Consider the following 18,132-nt stretch of genomic DNA (forward strand, 5'->3'; position numbering starts at 1 on the left):
GTCTGACTTACTTCACTTAGTATGATCATCTCCAGGTCCATCCATGTTGCTGTCAATGTCATTGTTACATCCTATGTTAAGTTTTTTAAAAATTATCCTCATTAAGTATCTAACTCTGATTGCATTCACTCTTTGAAACATTTTTGTTTAGTAAAAATCTGTGATTTGTGCCGTTTTCTATATGAAAAATCTTTAATAAAATTTACATTATGTTTTTTAAACTGAAGTACAGTTGATTTACATGTGTTAGTTTCTGGTATACATGTATACATTCTTTTTCATATTCTTTTTCATTATAGGTTTATAAGATACCAAATATAGTTCCCTGTGCAATACTATAGGACCTTGTTGTTTACCTATTTTATATATAGTAGTTTGTATCTCCTAATCTCAAACTCCTAATTTATCCCTGCCCCTAGCCTTGCCTCTTTGTTAACCATAAGTTTATTTTCTATGTCTGTGAATCTATTTCTGTTTTGTAAATAACTTCATTTGTCTCATTTTTTTTTTTTTTTTTTAGATTCTGTATATAAGTGGTATCATGTGACGTTTGTCTTTCTCTGTCAGATTTACTTCAATTGGTATGATCATCTCTCGGTCCATCCATGTTGCTGCCAGTGGCATTATTTCATTCTACATTAAATTGTTAAAAAGATTAGCCTTGTTAAATATCTAACTCTGATTGCCACCAAACCATAAGCTCCCCCCAGGGCAGGGACAGTACTGTGTCCAGCCTGATATTTTCAGAGCCCAGCCTTGGACACAGCACATAGACTCAGCAAATCTTTGAAATGAGCTGAACTCAAGCTCACAGGGAAGATGCCACCAGGCTCCGCTCTGGCGTCCCATGTTTTGTTTCCAGCCCAGGCCTCTCTCCTAAGTTCTAAATCCCCGTGTCCTCCTCGCCATCTCTCCCGGACTGACCTCAGGCTCCTCGTTTAATGCATCCCAAACTGGACTCTGCATCACCCCTCAAGTCTGCTTCTTATCACCTCCCCGCCCCACCCCCAGTCCTCCATCCAGAATGTGAGAATGTCCGTCCTTTGCCCTGACTCTCAGTAACTGGCTGAGGAGAGCACTTCACCCTTGTGCCTGGATTAGCTCCAACTCCTCACCGAGACACAATTTCTGGCCAGGCCCTCCCTGGATCTTGTGAAACAGACCCCCTCCCCTTCTTCATCTCTGGTCTCAATTTAGGCTCCTCTCTGTCTGTTCCTTTAAGAGGTCACTGTCCGAACCACTTCCTGAATCAGATGAGTCTGCATCTTCTCCTGCCCCAGGGGATTGTAAGCTCCCCCTGGCCTCTGTATAAAGTGCCCGAAGGCCCAGCTCCCAGGTCCCTTGGTACTCAAGACCTGGCTTCCAGAAATTAGCACAACATTGGAAATGGACTATACTTCAACTGAAAAAAAAGAAAGAGAGAGAGAGAGAGAAAGAAAGAGAGGGAGGGAGGGAGGAAGGGAGGAAGAAAGAAAGAAACAAACAAACAAACAAACGAAGGAACGAAGGAATGAAGGAAGAAAAACCCAAACAAACAAAAAAGACCTGGCTTCCAGTGTGAAGCCTTCTTCACCCTTACCTATGATCCAAGGAAAGATTCTGGAACAACTTCCTCTGGAACCCCGCAAATTTCATTCGTCTCTCCATCATAGTTTTAATCCCAGGGCCAAGAGTCTGTCTAAATTGTATTAGTGAAGATGGCAGAAGACAGCTGTTAAAATTGTAAGCCCCTTCCAAATAGCCAAAAAGTGGGAAAAAAATCCAAATGTCTAACAAGGGGTGAGTGGAAACAAAATGTGATCTAACCATATAGTGGCATGTCATTTATGAAAGGACTGAAGCAGTGATCTGCTACATAATGGATAAACCTCGAAAATATGCAGGTGGGGGTGTGGGGGCTCCGGGAGGGTATAGCTCAGTGGTAGAGCACGTGATTAGCATGCATGAAGTCCTGGGTTCAATCCCCAGTGCCTTCGCTAAAGCGGAAAAAACATCCTAAATGAAAGCCATCAGACACAAAAGGTCACATTTGTACAAAACATGCAAAATATGTAATCCTGAGGGACAAGAAGCAGATTAGGGGCTGTCAGGGGCTTTGAGGAGGAAGGAATGGAGAGTGACTATTTAATGGGTATAGAGTGTCTTTTTGGGGGTGATGAAAAATGTTTTGGAACTAGGTAGAGGCATTGGCTGCACAACATTGTGCACATAATAAATGCCACTAAATTGTTGGCTTTAAGATGGTTAATTTTATGAGAATTTCCCTTCATTCAAATAATAATAATAATGATAATTTAAGCTCTTAAAGTCATTCTGCCAGGATTCAAACACCTGCTTCGCCACTTAACCTCTTGCTACTTCCACTTGCTCATTTGTCAAGTGAGGATGACAACGTCTCTGAACTCATTTGGTTGTTTGGAGAATCCAGTGAATCCATGCACACAAGCATGGCGCCGTGTGCCAGGCTTGGTGAGACTGGTGACCGTCAGCTTTGGGTGCCTGGTCAGAATGCAGCCAGCCAAATCCTGCTGAGGTAATCATTCGACCTACTAAATGACCTCTAGGTTTGAAGCTGTAGATGTGTGGCACCCTGATCCAGTGGGCATTCCCGTAGTCACAGGACAAGGATGCTGACATGCCAGATAGCAAAGAAATATAAGGCTTATTTCAAACCTTTACAGCCAGGTTCTCTGTCAATTCCCTGCTCCCTCACCGCCCATTCCCATGAGTCACCAAATCCCTAATCTTCCCCCTCTTCTCTGTACCAGCCTGACCTCTCTCCCCCTGACCATTCAAAAAACCCTCCTCCTCCACCTCTGGGCTCCAGTCTCACCTCGTCCAGCCCATCACCACCACATTCGCAGAAGGAGCGATACCAGCTCCAACTCAGTCCCTCCCCAGCTGAACATCCTTCCATGCCTGCCCCTTCCCCTCAAGATGAACTGTCAACGGCAGTGACAGTTATTCAGGAATTTTCACACTCTCACCCTCATCTATTCTACCCACCTCTCTCAGCCACCACCTTCACACATCTCAGCCACATGCCTGCCACTTCCTGAAGATCTCATGCCCCGTCCTTTCTTTCCAATCTTCATTCACATGGTTTCATCCCACTGTAATATTGTCCCCTTTTCCCATCTTTGCAGTCCATGCTTATCCTTTGAGATCCGGCTCCAATATCCCCTCTTTAGACAAGCTACCTTCCCTGTCTACATTCCTGCCACCCCTACCCTGCACTTTCCCGTGGAATGGGTTAGAGCATGGTTTATCCGCCTCTGCACTGTTGATATCTGGGCATTTGAGGTTGAATGCTGCTCTGTCGTGGGGGCGTGTCCTGTGCATTTCAGGACGTCAAGGAACATCTCTGGCCTCTACCCAGGAGATGCCAGTAACTTCCCCTGCCCAGTTTTGACAACCCAAAATGTCTCCAGACATTGCCAAATGTCTGTGGGAGAGAAAAAGTCCCCAGCACCGGCTGAGAACCACTGAGTCAGAACCTCCTCCTCTGCACTTGCACAATGCTTCAAAGAATGGCCAGCTTTCTCCAGTTCTTCTTTTCAAAGTCACTACAAACACCATTTCTTCACTCCTGTCAATTCCACAACAATTAAGTGCATTTCTGTTTCTTTGAATTGCATTCATGAGGGGAGTTTTGGGAAATTCCTATATTGGCTCTTGATTTCTTTGTTCCTCAATTTTTTTTTTAATTCCCAAATTGTGTACTTACACTATGCTAAGAATAACAACAGGAAGAAGATATGGTTCCTGCCTCAGAGGAGTTCAAGTTCATGGGGTGGGATCTGGGGAAGGAACAGAAATATTTAGCCTATTCAAACACAGTGTGATGAGGTTCCTATAAAGATGAGCATAGGGTATTGAACAGATAGTTACCGCTCATTGTCTGGGGCCCCAGGGCAAGAGTTCTGACTTCTGCCTCAGGGGTGGGAAGAGACAAAAGGCTTCTCAGCTCTTTTTCCAGCTGCACCTTGAGGGAAAAGGAGGAGTTGTCTGAGCAGAGAAGAAGAAAAGCAGCCCAGGTAGTTGCAACATCAAGTACAAAGCAAGGAGGTGGGAGAGGACCTGGCAGCTGTTTGGACAAGAGCAGTCAGTGTGCAGTAGCTGGATCCTGGGGTGAAGGAGACAAGGTGAGGTCACACCCCTAGAAACTCTGGGCTCTGCTCTCCAAGGGCTTTGTATCCAGGCTGAGGAGGCTGGGCTTCATTCTTCAGTCTGTCACACACACGCACACACACACACACACACACAAAATCTAGACTTCTGTAAGGAGACTTTGTTCAAAAGGATTATTGCAACAGAGGAGAGGAGACGCGTCAGAACAAGTCTTAATACATTTTACAAGTTGGAGAACTTACAAAGCATCTCTTCCAATCACAGTGGAATGAAACTAGACATCAGTAACAAAAGGGAAACTGGAAAACTCACAAATATGTAGACATTAAATAGCACACCCTTAAACAATCAATGGTCAAAGAAGAAACCACAAGGGAAATCAGAAAATATCTTGGGAACAAATGTTAACCAAAACATATCACACCAAAATGTATGGGATGCTGTGAAAGCAGTGCTAAAATAAAAATTTCTAGCTGTAAATGTTCACACTGAAAAGGAAGAAAGATCTCAAATAAGCCACTTAACCATACAGATTAAGAAACTAGAAAAAGAACAAACTAAACCCAAAGCTAGTGGAAGGAAATGAATAATACAGATTAGAATGGAGACAAACGAAAGAGAATAGAAAAGCAAGAGAGAAAATCAACAAGATCAAAAGTTTGTTCTTTGAAAAGATCAACAAAATTCGCCAACTTTTAGCTAGGTCAGCCAAGAATGAAAGAGGAAAAGTCTCAAATTACAAAAATCAGAAATGAAATTGAGGACATTACTGCTGATTCTACAAAAAATAAAAAAGATTTTAAGAGAGTACTATGAATAATTGTACATCTCCAAATTGGGCAATCTAGATGAATGGGAAAATTCCTAGGAACACACAATCTGCTAGGATGGAATCATGAAGAAACAGAAAATCTGAATAGACCTCTCACTAGTAAGAAGACTAAATCAGTCATTAAAAACCTCCCAACAAAGAAAAGCCCAAGACCAGATGGCTTCATGAGTGAATTCCACCAAATATTTATAACATGATTTTAAATTAATATCATTATTTTTTATTTTTTTAATGGAGGTACTGGGGATTGAACCCAGGACCTCCTGCATGCTAAGCAGGCACTCTACCCCTGAGCTACACCCACCCATTCCCAAACATTTAAAGAAGAATTAATACCAATCTTTCTTAAACTCTTTCAAAAAATCAAAGAGGAAGGAACACTTTCTAGCTCATTCTATGAGGTCAACATTGCCATGATACCAAAACTATACAAAACCAGTACAAGGAAATAAAACAACAGACCAATATTGCTTAGATATGAAAGCAAAACAGGCAACAAAAGAAAAGTGAAAAACTGGATTTCACCAACATTAAAAACTTTTGTGCTTCTAATAACACTGTGAACATAGTCAAAAGGCAACCCACAGAATGGGAGAAATTATTTGCAAATTACGTGTCTGATAAAGGATTAATATCTACAACATATAAAGAACTCCTACAACTCAACAAATACAAATAAACCAATTTTTAAAATGGCAAAGACTTGAATAGACATTTCTCCAAAAAAGATATATAAATAGTAATGAGATATCTCTTCATACCTATTAGGATGGCCATTAATTAATTATCAAAAAAAGAAAAAAGAAGGAGGTTGATGAAGTTGTAGAGAAACTTGAACCCTTGTTCATTGCTGGTGAGACTGTAGAATGCTGCAGCCACTGTGGAAAACAGGAGGAGCCTCAAAAAATTAAACATAGAATTACTGTATGATCCAGTAATTCCACTTTTGTGTATATACCCCAAAGAAATGAAAGCAAGTACTTAAACAGATATTTGTAAACCAATGTTCATAGCAGCATTATTCACAGTAGCCAAAAGATGGAAACAACCCGAAGTTGTTGTTTGACAGAGTCTATTGACAGAGTGGATAAACAAAAAGTTGGATGCACATACAACAGAATATCATTCAGCCTTAAAAGGGAGAAAAATCCTATTCTAAGCTACAACGTGAATGAACCTTGAAAACATTATGCTAAGTGAAATAAACCAGACACAAAAGGACAAATATTGTGTGCCCCACTTAGATGAGGTTCTTAGGCTAGTGAAATTCCTAGAGAAAGAAAGTAGAATAGTAATTCCCAGGGGCTGAGGAAGATGGGAATGGTAATGGTTGCACAGTTTTAATTAAGTATGTTAAAAAATTTTCTGAAGCTGGAGAGTGATGATAGTTGCACAGCAATGTGACTGTACTTAATGACACTGAATCGCGTACTTAGAAATAATTAAGATAATAAATTTTATGTAATGTATATTTTATCACAATTTTTAAAAAGAATGTTGTACCATGTTCATGGTCAGTTTGTCCCCAAATTCATCTGTTAACTCAGTGAAATCCCAAACAGAATTCTGGAAGGTGTGGGTACGTGCATGCGTGCATGCGTGTGTTCGTGTGTGTTGAACAAGGGTTATTAAGAGGAATAGCTCGATCAGGTTTCACGTAGAGTGATTTTCATTAACATGGTCAAGAAAAGCTCCTGAGAAGAAAACTGGCGCCTAAATTTCCATGACACCGCTCACCACTACTGATTGGCTCAAGCCCTCAAGATTGGTTCCACCCCCCCCTCGCCACGCCCCCCACTGGTACTTTCAGCTCCTGATTGGCTCCGGAGGCTGTGCATCAGTTCCAAGAGGTATGTGCTCATGCGCAAAGTTTCATCTGCCTCAGCGATTGGTTGTGGAATGCTAGCCATAGTGCAGTCACTGATTGGCTGTGAAATAGGCCCATGCAGTCGCTGATTGGCTGCAGGGTAGAGGCGGACCGCGCGAGGCACGCCGGCGGGACCCAGGGTCGCCATCTCAGATCCTTTCCGATGCTGACAGGCCACATCGGGCCTCCGGGGGCTTCACGGGGCCCACACTTGGCCCTTTGGTTTTTCTGTCCGTCGTTGAGTGCCGGCCCTGCATTGGGACTGTCCAAACTGGGCTTCCATGAAAGGGGGGCTTCCCTGTCGGTCAGGCGGTCTGTCACTCAGCTTGGGCAGCTAGACAGCCTCGGGGTCGGTTAGGCCAATTCTGGATCAAATAGGTAGGCTCCTTGGGAGCCAGTTCACCGACTAGTCGGTAAATTCCCCGGCAGCCTGTCTCATGTTCATCAACCTGCCACCTGGTAGTTCCCCTCATTCAGGTTGAAGGGCAGCCAGGGGGTCACCAGCCTGCCAGTAAAGCCACCATCGGTCTGGTTAGTGCCCTTACGAGTCAACAGTTAGTCCCTTTGTAAATCTTTTGTTTTTGTTTGAGGTTTCTTTTGGCGGGGGGTGGGGGTGGGGGGGGTTAAGTTTATTTATTCAATTTAAAGGAGGTACGGGGTATTGAACCCAGGCCCTCGTGCATACTAAGCACACGCTCTACTCCTGAGCTATAGCCACCCCCTCCCACCCCCCAATCTGTTAATCAGATAATCCACCTTCACGGCCTGCCCTGTTCATCAGTCAAATTAAACTCCCTCTAATTCAGACTCTTAATAAGTAAGCTGATCCCCCTATAAGACATTCGGTCATTTGTCACACCGTTATCCCGCATGGATGCCAGTTAATCAGTTTCGCAGTTAGTCCTCGGTTTCTCTAGAAAATCAGTTTTCCAGGCAGCATATGGAGGTCAGTCATCCAAACCTCAGTCCTGCCCTTAGCAAGTCTGGAAAGCCCTTTGCCTCATTTACACTCTGCTGAGGAAACATCCAGACGGAGGTGTGCTGAAGACAAAGACTGTCCCGGAGCCCTGGGAACAAGAGACGAAGGTAAAATTGAGGGGAGAAATGATGGGTGAAAGGAAATAAAAGGGACAGAAAAAAGTGGGTGCTTGAGGAGTCGTCCCATGTATCTCTAATGCCTGGCAGGGAAGGGCAAGGAGAAACTGATCATTCCATCAGAGCTAGAATGATTATCCACCTCCAGCGATAAAGCCCACGCACGTTCCAGATGAGGAAATAAAAGGAAAACCAGAGAGGGGAAAAGAGTTGACCAATTTATTCAGTGATTTACTGGCAAATCCAAGACCCCGACAGGGCTCATTCCAACACCCAAGTGCAGTTTTAAATCGCAGAAGGGAAAAGAAAAAAAAAAAAAAGGCAGTGCACAAAAGGGAGTGGTTGTGAGGTGTGAAGAAGAGAAATGCTTCATTACCTGGGAGCCTGGACAGCATCTTCTCTATGTAAGAAGAAGAAAGGAAATCTGTTGTGACATGTTAGAGGCCAAGAGTGGGGGCAGAGTCTACTCAGAGGGTCTGTAAAACATGTAGAAATGGGGACAGGAAAACAGAACTGGCCAGAGGACCAGGAAAACAGTGCAAGGGGTTTAGAGGTGGGAAAGAGTGGTCCCAAATCCCATACTGACCAGGGGGTGGTGGGGGGTGGGGGGCAGGTAGGTAATTTAATAGAGAGCAGCTAACATTTATTGAATACATACTGTGTAAGGCTGTTCTATTTATTTATTTAATCCTAAAAACAACCCTATGAGTGATTATACTCCATGTTTTAATCCATGTTTAATATGAAGTGCTGTTATAATCCATCTTTTATTTATTTTTTACTCTTTTTTATTAATTTTTTTTTTTTAGATTCCACATATAAGTGATATCATATGGTGTTTTTCTCTTCCTGGCTACTTCACTTAGTATGACAATCTCCAGGCCCATCCATGTTGCCACAAATGGCATTTTTTTATTCTTTTTAATGACTGAGTGGAATTCCATAAATATGCCACAACTTCTATATAATCCATGTTTTAAATTTGAGGAAACTGAGGCCTAGGGTGAGGTGAAGCATCTTGCTGGCCATCACACAGCTAGCCAGCTTCACACCCAGGAAGCTGAAGTTTTTTTCAAAAAGGAAAGAGAAGCTGAAATTAGATAAACAACAAGGTCCTACTGTAGAGCACAGGGAACTGCATTCAGTATCTTATAATAACCTATAATGGAAAAGAATATGTATGTGTATAACTGAGTCACTATACCTTATACCAGAAACTAACACAACATTGTAAATCAGGTATACTTCAATTAAAAAATTATTTTAAAGAGAAGCTGAAAGTTTAAAATTTTCTGTGAAATAGCTTGATTTTTAAATGTTATCCCCCACACAGAAAGTGTTGATTTTAAGAACTAATGTCACGCCTGGCAGGAGTGTCTTTGTTTGCCTAGGGCCTTGCATCACCCTGAATAGTCTAAAAAATGTAATTTAGGGCAGGGGCTGGCCACACCAGCTACTTTAACAATGTGATTTACAGTAAGGTCTTTGGATCCTGTGGTATCAGCTGACCTTCAGAAGGCGTGAGAGAATAAAATGTCAGACAATCATGCCCACGTGATGGAGGCCCAATAAAAACTCTGGACACAAGGTTTGGGTGGGCTTCTCTGGTTGTCAGTATTCTGTGCCTCTTGTCACAAATGAATATCAGAAAATTCAAGTTGCTCTCTCCGCGACTCCACAGGGAGACAATGGGAAGCGCTCTGGTTGGAACTTCCCTGGACTCTGCCCTATGTGTTTCTTTCCTTGGCAGGTTCTAATCCATGTCCTTTAATTGCAATAAACAGTAACCTTGGGTATAACAGTTTCAGCGAATCCTGGGAGTACTGCTAGTGAGTTAGCAAACCTAAGGGTAATCCTGGGGACCCCCAAACTTGCAACTGTTAGAAGGGTGTTTTTAGGTACCCCTGAAATCTGAAGTTGGTGTCAGAAGTGAGGGCATTTTGTGGACTGTTCCCTAACTTTGGCATCGGAAATGAAATTTGCTAGAACAAACATGACTCACTGAAATATATCATTTGGGAAAAGGAAGGATTTGAGGTCAGGGGATAATGAACCTTGATTCCCGGCTGGCCCCAGGGTCACTCAAGGGTATGGAAATGCAACTGTTCTGCAATTAGTTAAAGGAGGTAGAAGTTACCAAATTTTTTTAAATTGATGGATCCAGCCCCCAAAGGAGTTGATTCACTGGATGCATAAGGAAATGCAAAATAACACGAACAAGCTAAATATACATTCCTTTGGTTATTTTTATCTGTAATAGCTGAAGTGAAAGTAAAGAAGGTGAAGTGGATCCTGACACTGAGCCAAGTTTGGGTTCTGTCCAAGGTACAGCCGTTAGCCTCAGGGCTGCTACTAGAGGGAAAAGTGATGTTGAAACAACAGAGAGCCAAGGATGTTAAAGTGATTCATGGGGGAATGAAGAAAGATGAAGGGGAGAGTCAAAGGACGCATCCCAAAAGGGAAGAAATCTTTAAACAGTTATTCAGAAATGGGCTGAATAATGTGGACACTGATGGGGTCAAAACAAAGGTCTCAGGGCAGCACTCTTGGAGATTGGGTGGACCAGTGGGAACCCTGGATGGCTCCTCAGCATTGTAGGACCTCGATCTGCTCTATTTACCCGAGATTGGACGAATTTAAAAAGCCACAGGACAAATATGACAATGAAAAACCTGACTTCAGATTGCCTGAGGTGATGGCCCCATAATCTAATCAAGATAAAGATTGATAAAAGGGCCTGGGTTCCTTGGTCCCACTCCCAGCTGGGGACTCAAAACCCTACATGTGTTGCTGATAGATGCAACTGGTGTTCCAGGTTCTTGTCCTGTCCCAGAAAGAATTCAGAGACAAGACGTAGTGGTTAACAAAAGTAAAGTGAGGATTTATTAAAGGATGCATAGCACACTGTCAAGGGGAGAGCGGGCAGCTCAGGGGAGCGGCTGCCCTGAGCTTCTCTGGCAAGTCAGCTACATAGGGCGTAAAAATGAATGGGCGGAATATTCACTGGGGAGGGAAGGGCTTGGGGTCGTATTCCCTGATTATCATCCCAACTCCACCTTCCCAAAGGGAGGAGAGATTTTTGTCCTTATTTAGTCAGGATCGGAAGTGTCATGGCGTCGGTACGTGTCGGGTACTTCTAATCTGCAAGGCTAATTTTACTGAAATGAGGGCTTAATGAGCAAAAGGTTACATTCAGACACTGGAAATTCCTGCCTTTTCTCACCTTTCTTTGTTCTTCTACAGGCCACTTGTCACAAAAAGCATGATCCCTTATCAGGCCAAAGGTTCCTGCTTTTCTTTCTCTGCCCAGGGACCCCTGCTGCTTACATGATGTGTGGTTTCCTGCATTTGGCTTGTGCCCCTCCTTTCTGCCCAATTCCTGCCATTTGGTCTGTGTCCCCCTTTCTCTGTTCATATCTAGTGTTCTGCCTGCTCTAACACATGCACATGAGTGGTAAAATTGTCAAGAGGTGGAGAAGAGATGTTTCTGTAACCCCATGCACCGTGATTCTAAAACCTGTTAGTAAATCCTAGTGGGAGTTAAAGTTAGACTGGGAAACTCTGGGACTTCAAGGATGGATAGGATTAAGGTGACAGTTTGGTTGAAAACTAAAATGTTTGAATAGATTTTATGTGAAGTCGGTGTGTCGTCTCCTCCTTTACCTGCATGTCAATAGATACCATGTATGGCGGGGGAACATCTCCCCAACCTAGTGTTATAAAACAGAAGACATGTAAAATCTCCCTTCAGCCAAAATTGATTGGACATGATGAACGGGAACCAGTAAGATTGCCCAAGCCCGCACAGGTTGTTCATTTGAAAAATATGGGCTATCTGGTGGATGAAAGATGTTAGACGCCCAGTGTCTGCTTGGCTTCTTTGGATTTTGGAGGACACGCATTCTCCATCGGGGGTTACTGCTATCCCCTATCCATACAATTACTGGAAAGAAGTCTTGGAGTCTTCATGTGGACAGAGGTTTATAGCAAAAGCCAGTGGATACCACCCAGTGGTGACTAACGGGATTTTCTTTTTTACCAGCGTGACCTAGCCAAATGAGTTTGTCTTCCTCGTAGAAGATGTGTAGAACTAGGCTGGGCAGGGTCGGTGTAGCGGTTGCACCAGGCCATCAGGGGACTAGGCTTCTTGACTTGCTTCTGCTAAAACATCCTGAGTGGCTTTCATCCCCATGGTTACCTCGTGGTTGCCAAATGGCTGCTCCACCTCCAGCATCACATCCATATTCTAGGGAAGAAGAAGAAGGAAGTGACAAGCAGGAAAGGACAGTATCAGGAAAGCAAAAATTTCCCAGGAATCCCCAGCCCACTTCCACTAAAACAATGTCACATGGTCCCCCCTTAACTGCAAAGACCATAGCTTGCAATACTGCACCCCTAAACGGGTTGAGTTTGTTCATAAAGAAGAGCAGGGGAGGTGACTGTCTGGCACCTACACAAAAACAAATAACTCGGTTACGAGGAAAAAATTACTTCCCCAGAAAAAAACAAATAAAATCACCTGACAGTTCTGCGAGGGGAGAGATTACCCACTTCTGGCTGGGTGGGGAGATCAGGAAAGGCTTCATGTAGGAAGCAGCATTGAACTCAGATTTGAAATTGAAGTGGGATTTGAATGCAGACAGGGGAGAGTTGCAAGAGGAAAAGCTGTGGAAGGGGGAAATCCCTGGGTCCCGGGAGAGGTATGTTTAGGGTGAAATTTGGGAAAAGGAACATTTCCCCTTCGGCATGGAAAATGCTGGAAAAGGCAGAGGGAGACAAGGCAAAATTGTGGGGAACCTTGTTTGCAAAACAAGGAAGTTTGAAACTTTTCCCATCAGCAGAAGGAATGCCTGTCAGTTTTTATTCCCTTAAAGATGTGAAGTCTGTCCCATCCACTCCATCTCTCACAGCCCATGCACTGACTCAAGCGTGTCAATCTTTCCAGATCACTGCACCAGTCTCTCCCCTGGCCACCTGGCCTGCAGTCACTCCGCCTCCAAGCCGTTTCTCACATGGGCCCCAGAGGGATATTCCAGACGCTCAGGCCTGCACCTTGCCCTCCGCAGATCTCTATTCATTTGAGAGAAAATCCAAAGACTTGGTACCTGAGACCCTCCCAAGTGGGCTGGGAGCGACAGACTAGGGGAGAAAGGAGAAAACAGCCATGGCCTTGGGACTTTACAGAGGACCATGGCAGTGCCACCCTGTCCCTAGACACTCAAGCATCCCATCCCATATAATTCCTGCTTCTCAGAGTGAACAGGCCTTCAAGATGACCAAAGAGACAGAAGCCCCTGGCTTGCTAAGAATACTTTCTGCTCTCCCCAGCCCGACAGCCTCTCACTTCCTCATCCCTTCTGAACCATACGGTCCTGGTGTCGGACCCAGTCCTGGAAAAGGCCTTGGGCCTTCCCTGCTCCTGAGGACCATTGCTGCTGCAGATGGTTCTGCCACGGCTGCAGCTGGGTGAGTGGGATGGGAAGCAACGCTGGAGGGGTCTGAGCCCATGGTGGGATGGGCTACAGTGATGTGAAGATAGAGGCCACAGGATGTAGGGTACCAAATAACAGTGTGCATTAGACATCTTTGTGTGCCAGATTCGGGAGGGCTGGGCGTGTCTGGGGCAGACAGCAGACTGGGTCAGGGAGCAGAGATGAGGGCGGGGTGGGAGCTCAGTCGGGGGGTGGAAGATACCACAGCACAGGGAGCCATTTCAGTGTCACTAACATGTGCTGGAAGCTCCAAGGTTAGTTTTCAGCATCTGTTGTCGGTCTCCACAGGCCTGCTTGCCCAGGTGGGGCAAATCAGTCATCTAGCGGGGCAGCCCTGGAGGACAGGCTGGGCAGCACTATGCCCTGCAAATTCCTCATCCCCCTGGGTGACCTGGATGAAAAGTCTAAGATCAAGGGCTACAGTTCTGGGGGAAATGACCCCTTCCTTCCAGGAACCTCAAACAACTCCGATGAAAAAGTATGTGGAAACACCAGGGCCAATTCCTCATTATTGGAGACCTTGAAGAGCGTGACTGTTCCCTCTTAATCCATGATCTCACCAAATGGACAGCACATCCTACCTGTTCTCTGCAGATTGAGAGTTTCACGTGTTTTGACCCTGAAACTGGCATCGCAATCTTTCTTAAGATGAATGCTCAGTCAGTCAAAGGCCGCTGGAAGTGGGAAGAAGAAAATCTCGAAAGGGGTTCTGTGTTGAATGGGTAGCACTTGGCCATGCATTGAGCTAGGAACACAGCAAACCTCAGGGCATTCATTCTTACAGCAGTAATAGTATGATGTGAGTTCAGTGAATATCCCAATTTTTCAGACTAGGAAAGAGCAGAGAGGGAAAAGTGACTTGCCAACAGCATCCGGATAGTAAGTGATGGAGGAAAAATTTCATGAGAGGGGGGGCTGGGAAGGGGCGGAGCCTAAAAGGAGAGCTGGGGATGGGAGCAGTAGAGGAGGCTGGGAAGTCTAGCCTGGGCAGGGGTGAGAAAACAAGGGTCACAGGCAATGGAGATCCTCAGAAGATTCCCTTGCCATCCGTCTAGAAGTTCGAGCATTGAGATTCAAGCCAGATGAGGGGAGAGGGTGAAGGGGAACTGGTTCTGAGGTCTGACTCTTCCGGGCTTCCAGAAAGTCTGAAGCTCCTTGTGCATCATGAGTAAGGAGAAAGTAGGTCCTGGAGGAAGTGGAGAGGGAATCCAGATGCCTTTCTGACTCCTGACCCTCCCTCCCCACAGCGCCGGCCAGGCTGCTCCATTCCTCTTGTTCCTTGAAGAAGACACTGCAGTGCAGCTGCTCCTTCCATGGGATCCCCACGCCCTCCGTGCGGTGGTTGATGGCAGGCCCTCCCGTGGGTGTGAACGGCCCGGACAGTGGCCTCCAGGTGACTTCCCTCATGCTTGGCCCCTGGGCCAACAGCACCATCAGCCTCACCGAGCAGCCAGAAATGGGCACAAGCCTTCTCTGCGAGGGCAAGAACCCAGAGGGAACCTATGCCTTGAGCATCCTGCTGATGTCAGGTGAGGGCAGAGGGACCCAGCGACTGGGTGGGTGCTGGGGCCAGCGGAGGGAGCCGGGAGGGCTTTGACTCCGGTTCCGAGATTTCAGGAGAGAAGCCCTTCTCACGAGCTTTCTGCTTCCAGGAAAGAGTTCTCTGGTTCCCCAGACCTTCATGGACGGGCTGATCCAGGGCGTTTTCTACGGAGCCATTGCGATTACACTGCTCTTCCTTTGCCTCGTCCCACTCATGTGAGTCCCGGGATTAAAACTCACCTGGCAGCCCCTCCCAGCGCCTTCTACCCGCAGGCCCTGGCTGTGGGGCTGGCACAGAGAGGGTAGGACAGGACCCCTGCCCTCCAGGAACTTAGGGGTCTGGCGCCAGACATGGTCCCCACAAGCCAGAGCCATCAGGACTATACCTAGCCACAAAACAGGCCCAAGGGACAGAGGCTTTCAGAGATTGTCATTAAAGAGAAAGCAAAGGAGGGAGTGGAGAAGCCAGCCGAGTCCCCAGGGCGCCGTCTGAGGGTCAGCAGGGCTGAGCACTCATTTAGTGGAAAGGAGTAGCTGCAGACCCCAGGAACACGTTTGGAACTTCTGGTGTCTTTCTGCAATGTCAGGTGCATTGAGAGTGACAAGTAATGGCTAAAACTGAAGTTGAGAACATTTCTTGGTGTTGGTTCCTGAAGATTCTTTTTTTTTAATTAAAAAATATTTAATGAAGGTACTGGGGATTGAGCCCAGGACCTCATCCATACTGTGCACATGCTCTACCACTGAGCTATACCTTCCCTGCTAAGACCCTTGAGAACTGGCTAAATGTATTGGCTGGAAGCCTGGAGTGAGAAGGGCAAATTTGCCAGAGGTCAGGCCAGAGAGTTGGGCAGGGGACCCTCTGGCCAGTCCAGATGTCTTGGACTTCATCCTCCACTGAGAGCCATGGCAAAGTAAGCTGGGAAGGACGGCGTGAACTTAGGATGGGACACAGACCTGAGAGGGAGAGGCAGGAGGCCTGAGGCCAGGCAGGAAGCTGGCACCGCCGTCTAAGCCAGGCCTGAGCCGAGCAAATGATGAGAGACAGAGAGGTGGAACTTGGGAATGGCTGTCTATCAGGGCTGAGAAATAAGAGGAGCAGGTGGCAGGGGAGACTGGGGAGCTATTTTTAAAGTATGGTCAGCTAGACTTAAAGACCAAAGACAATCCTTCATGGTATGCAAAGCCCTTTCATAGCTGACCTCATCTGAGTCCCGCCGCCTGATAAGCATTGTGTCCCCGTTGTGGAGAGGATGTAAGCGACTCCCAGAGAGGCTGCGTGGCTTGCCCTAGATAACACGGCAAGCTGGCAGTGTATAGAGGCTCTAAGCTTCTCATGGAGACCAGAGCCCCACTTGTGGGGGTGGAGAACCAGAACTGATCTGGAGGGTCATTTCCTTAGAGTGAAACATATCAGAATGAAGCAGGCAAAGAAAATTGCAGCAATCAAAGCAGAAAACAGCCTTAAAGTCAGAGTGTGCCAAGAACCTGAGATGTCTCTGAGGCCCGAGGAACCAGAAAAGCCCCATCTTCTGAGAGCCGGACAAGGGTGGGTACCGTGTGTGTGGAGCCCAGTCTGTGAGAAGACGGGTAATAAGACCAATGAGGAGAGGCGCACACGGTGTTTGAAGGAAGCATCGCCCTCAGTCCTGCAGGATGTCTAGAATTCCAGGATGGGCTTGCAGGTCATGTTACAGATGGAAGCGAGGGCCCAGGGAGGGGAAGAGGGAGGAAAATGAAGGGTGATTCGAATCAGCAACACACACACACACACACACACACACTCCCCCACTGAGAAGCGGGCTGGGAGAAGAGGCAGCAGAGTGGAAATCAAAAGCGTTGGTCCCCGAGTGTTTGGTGGGCTGCAGTCCGCAGATGCCGCAGGCCCGGATCAGCCCAAAGCGCTTGGAGACCAGGCCAAGCCCAGGTTGCTCCTTCACGTAACCTGGACCCCACATCCCCAGCAGGGCTTGGAGGGGACAGTGCCGGGCTTGCTGGGCCTCGCTGTTACTTACTATTTACGATTCTCTAGGACTGGAAATGCCCTGCTGCTCTCCTTACACCCTGCACTAGGAGCCAGTGTCCCTTTGTGGCTAAACCATGCATCTGTTAAATTCCACCAGTATTTCCTCCAGTATCCCCTGACCTCCACACTGGGCAATGCTGGGATCTAAGAAATGGGTCAGACCCAGGCCCTGCCCTCAGAGAGCGACCAAGCTGGTGGAGAAGGCGCCCTCACAGTAACAGGGCTGAGCTGGGGGTTATGGTTGCCCAGAGGAGGGAGGGACTGAACCGTCCTGGAAAAGTCGGGCAAAACTTCCCAGGGAAGTCTGCGGATCAGGCGGGTGGCTCCTGGTGCTGGGTTTGCAACAGAGGACCAGCAAGAGACGACAGGGCTGCAGGCTCCAACCATGGGATTTCGAGGAAAGGGGAAGCCAACCCCTGCTCCACACTCCCTTTAATTCTGTGCTCAAAGGAAAGACAGAATTCTGTCTTTTTAGATTTGGATACCTCACCTCTAGACCTGTTCCAACATCCTGTCTCTGCCCTGCCCTGCAGGACCCATTGCCCTAAGCTTCCAGGAGAAGCAAGATAAGCTGGACCTGACGAAACCTATGAAAACGACGTTCACACCTGGAGTCCCCACCACCTGGGAACTGCCAGCATCCACAGCAGCTTTAGAGAGCCCTGCAACCCTGAGCTCTCGAACAGACTCGGAGCCCCGGAGTCTCCTCAGCTCACGGAGCCCTCTCAAGCCTCGTCTGTCCCTCTCACTGGCTGTCTATTGAATAGGGTTCCTCTTGGACCTGGTCTTTGAACCTTGGAAAGCAAACTCCACGATCTGTTGTTTGGGTGAGCCGGAAGAAATATGCCCCATCCTGGGATGGTGTCAAAGAAAGGAAATAAATGTGAGACCGTGAAATGGGTCCACCAAGAAGTAGCTTTCGAGCCCCTGCTGTGTGCCCAGTCCCTGAATACACATATAAGGGCGCCACGCTTTGGAGCCATCACATGTGGATTGAATCCTCACTTCAGTGCTTAGTGGTTGTATGTCTTTGGATAAGACCTTTTGCCCACCTCTCTTCACTTTAAACTTCAGTGTCACGTGAGGTATGCCTGGGTAGAGAGTGAGTGAAAAGCGGTGTCCAGAGATACAGGAGGAGGAAAGACAA

At 46.5% G+C, this 18,132-nt stretch overlaps 1 protein-coding gene across 5 annotated transcripts; it reads left to right on the plus strand.

The window, feature by feature from the left end:
* Positions 1 to 539: 539 nt before the first annotated feature.
* Positions 540 to 17,829, plus strand: SIGLECL1 (SIGLEC family like 1). Of its 5 annotated transcripts, XM_064489873.1 has the most exons (7): positions 540 to 4,145; positions 6,650 to 6,813; positions 7,764 to 7,916; positions 13,254 to 13,391; positions 14,665 to 14,946; positions 15,070 to 15,175; positions 17,519 to 17,829. In XM_064489873.1, exons 4-7 carry the CDS (start codon positions 13,367 to 13,369, stop codon positions 17,553 to 17,555), a joined length of 450 nt encoding a protein of 149 aa, XP_064345943.1. In that variant the 5' UTR covers positions 540 to 4,145; positions 6,650 to 6,813; positions 7,764 to 7,916; positions 13,254 to 13,366; the 3' UTR covers positions 17,556 to 17,829. The 5 variants fall into 5 exon arrangements, with proteins under 5 accessions (XP_064345943.1, XP_064345942.1, XP_064345944.1 ...); XM_064489872.1 differs by lacking the exon at positions 540 to 4,145 and having other exon boundaries at positions 6,549 to 6,813; XM_064489874.1 differs by lacking the exons at positions 540 to 4,145; positions 7,764 to 7,916 and having other exon boundaries at positions 6,549 to 6,813.
* The last annotated feature ends 303 nt before the right edge of the window (positions 17,830 to 18,132 follow it).

Source organism: Camelus dromedarius, chromosome 9, assembly GCF_036321535.1.
Source record: "Camelus dromedarius isolate mCamDro1 chromosome 9, mCamDro1.pat, whole genome shotgun sequence".
NCBI lineage: Eukaryota > Metazoa > Chordata > Mammalia > Artiodactyla > Camelidae > Camelus > Camelus dromedarius.